The 1971-nt window shown below is 45.7% G+C and overlaps 1 protein-coding gene across 2 annotated transcripts in view; it reads right to left on the bottom strand.

The window, feature by feature from the left end:
* Positions 1–1971, bottom strand: part of micall2b (mical-like 2b) — a 14738-nt gene that overhangs the window by 3173 nt on the left and 9594 nt on the right. For both annotated transcript variants that reach the window (XM_042227307.1, XM_042227306.1), the window contains exons 13-14: positions 251–329; positions 27–141 (exon numbers count right to left, since the gene is read on the bottom strand). In XM_042227307.1, coding sequence (XP_042083241.1) covers positions 27–141; positions 251–329 — 194 coding nt within the window. The remainder of the gene's footprint in view (positions 1–26; positions 142–250; positions 330–1971) is intronic.

Raw genomic sequence — 1971 nt, 5'->3', positions numbered from 1 at the left:
ACACACACACACACACACACACACACCTGAGTCTGTCCTCATCCAGACCCTCCACGATAGCGTTTCTATCGTTGACAATCGCCACCAGTTTCTTCATCAGCTCCTGTTCTTTCTTCCTGTCCCAGGATGTTTTTAGATGTTCTGCACACACACACACACACACACACACATTTCATGCTCAGATCAGCGGTCGGTTTTCCTTTTCCCCCTGTTGTGCACTCTGCTCAGTTTCATCCCTAAACGTCCTCACCTGGTTTTTCCATCAGCCTCCTGAGCTCTTGCTCAACAGTGGGCTGCTCTTCCTCCAGCTCCTGGGTTCTTCCACTGCACATGTTTGAAAATAGAGATGACACCTAATTCACGGCTTTATTAAAGAGTATATCCGTTAGAGAGCAGGTTAAGATGGTCCACCTTAAACACATTCACAGAGACCTTGCGTGTTATTGTCGACACATCTGAAACTTTCAACGTTTTTAGAAAAACACTGCGTCATCCTCTCCATATTTGGTAGTTCTTGGGATAATTCTGTATCTTAGTCAGAATTTTTCAAACATCATTTGGCAACAGATGCGTGTTTACGCATCCAGCAGGTGTGCAAGTCTTCTCGCGCCACCTGACAAATGTAAATCTGACATTCAGACTCCCAACAGCACCGTTTTGGCCTCCACCTCCCCCTGAGATTCTCAGTTCTTGTTTCCTTAGCTGTTGACATATTGACACAAAAGCTTTAAGAATAAGTTTCCACTCTGTTAAAAATATAGGTGTACCCAATGAAGTGGCTGACAAGGGTATACTGTACTATGTACATATTCATTAGGTACACCTGTTCATCTGGTCGCTAATGCAAATAGTCAATCACGTGATAGCAACTGAATGGAGTTAGGTATGGAAAAAACTACCTGCTGAAGTTCAAGTTCACGAGAATGAGAGAGAAGGAGAACATATCCAGTGAGCGGCAGTTCTCTGGGAGAAGAGGTCAGAGGAGAAGGGCCAGACTGCTTCGTGCCATTAGGAAGGCAACAAATAACCACTTGTTACATACCGAGGTATGATGATCGTTGAATGCACAACACAGAGAACCTTGACACTGATGGGCTACAGAAGACCATACTGGGTGCCGATCATGTGACCTAAGATCAGGAAACTGAGGCTACGGTTCACTCAGGCTCACCAAAACTGGACAATAGAAGATGTCGCCTGGCTTGAGTCTCAATTTCTGCTGAGACAGACAGTAGGGTCAGAATTTGGGGTACACGACATGAAAGCATGGATCCATCCTTCCTTGTCTCAACAGTTCAGGCTGATGGTGGAAGTAGTACCAATTGAGCACTGTGTAGACACCACAGCCCATCTTACTGATTGTTACTGACCATGTCAATCCCTTTATAACCAGTGTCAGCAGGATAACACACCATGTCACAGAATTCAAACCACCTAAAACTTGTTTCTTGAACATGACGAGTTCACTATACTCAAACGGCCTCCACAGTCACAGGATCTTAATCTAGTACAGTGGATTAAGTGGTCCAACCCATTACGGACAAGGTGTACCTAATAAGATGTCTGGAAATGCTTTATAGCTACAAGTCAGTGTTATATCCGTCTTTACCATTTATTTATCAAATTAGTATTTTCAGTCGAATTGTCGCTGTTGTGTTCAGCAGCGTCGTGCTTCACACTTGTGTGGACACTGCAGACAGTCGGGGGTTGGTGGGGGTGGAAGGGGTGAGGCAGGTTAGCTGCTTAGTTCCAGGACACCCTGCAGTGACTCGGAGGAGGGAGGACACTGGGAATTCACACTGTCAACCTTCTGGCCACAAGTCTGTTTCACTAATCGCTAAATAGTGGCATGCCCCCTTCCTGAGTGAGAGAGAGTGTGTGTGTGTGTGTGTGTGTGTGTGTGTGTGTGTGTGTGTGTGTGTGTGTGTGTGTGTGTGTGTGTGTGTGTGTGTGTGTGTGTGTGTGTGTGTG

Source organism: Haplochromis burtoni, unplaced genomic scaffold (assembly GCF_018398535.1).
Source record: "Haplochromis burtoni strain Fernald_Lab_line unplaced genomic scaffold, NCSU_Asbu1 Contig_253, whole genome shotgun sequence".
Taxonomy (NCBI): Eukaryota; Metazoa; Chordata; class Actinopteri; order Cichliformes; family Cichlidae; genus Haplochromis; species Haplochromis burtoni.
This window is presented reverse-complemented; position numbering and strand designations above follow the sequence as displayed.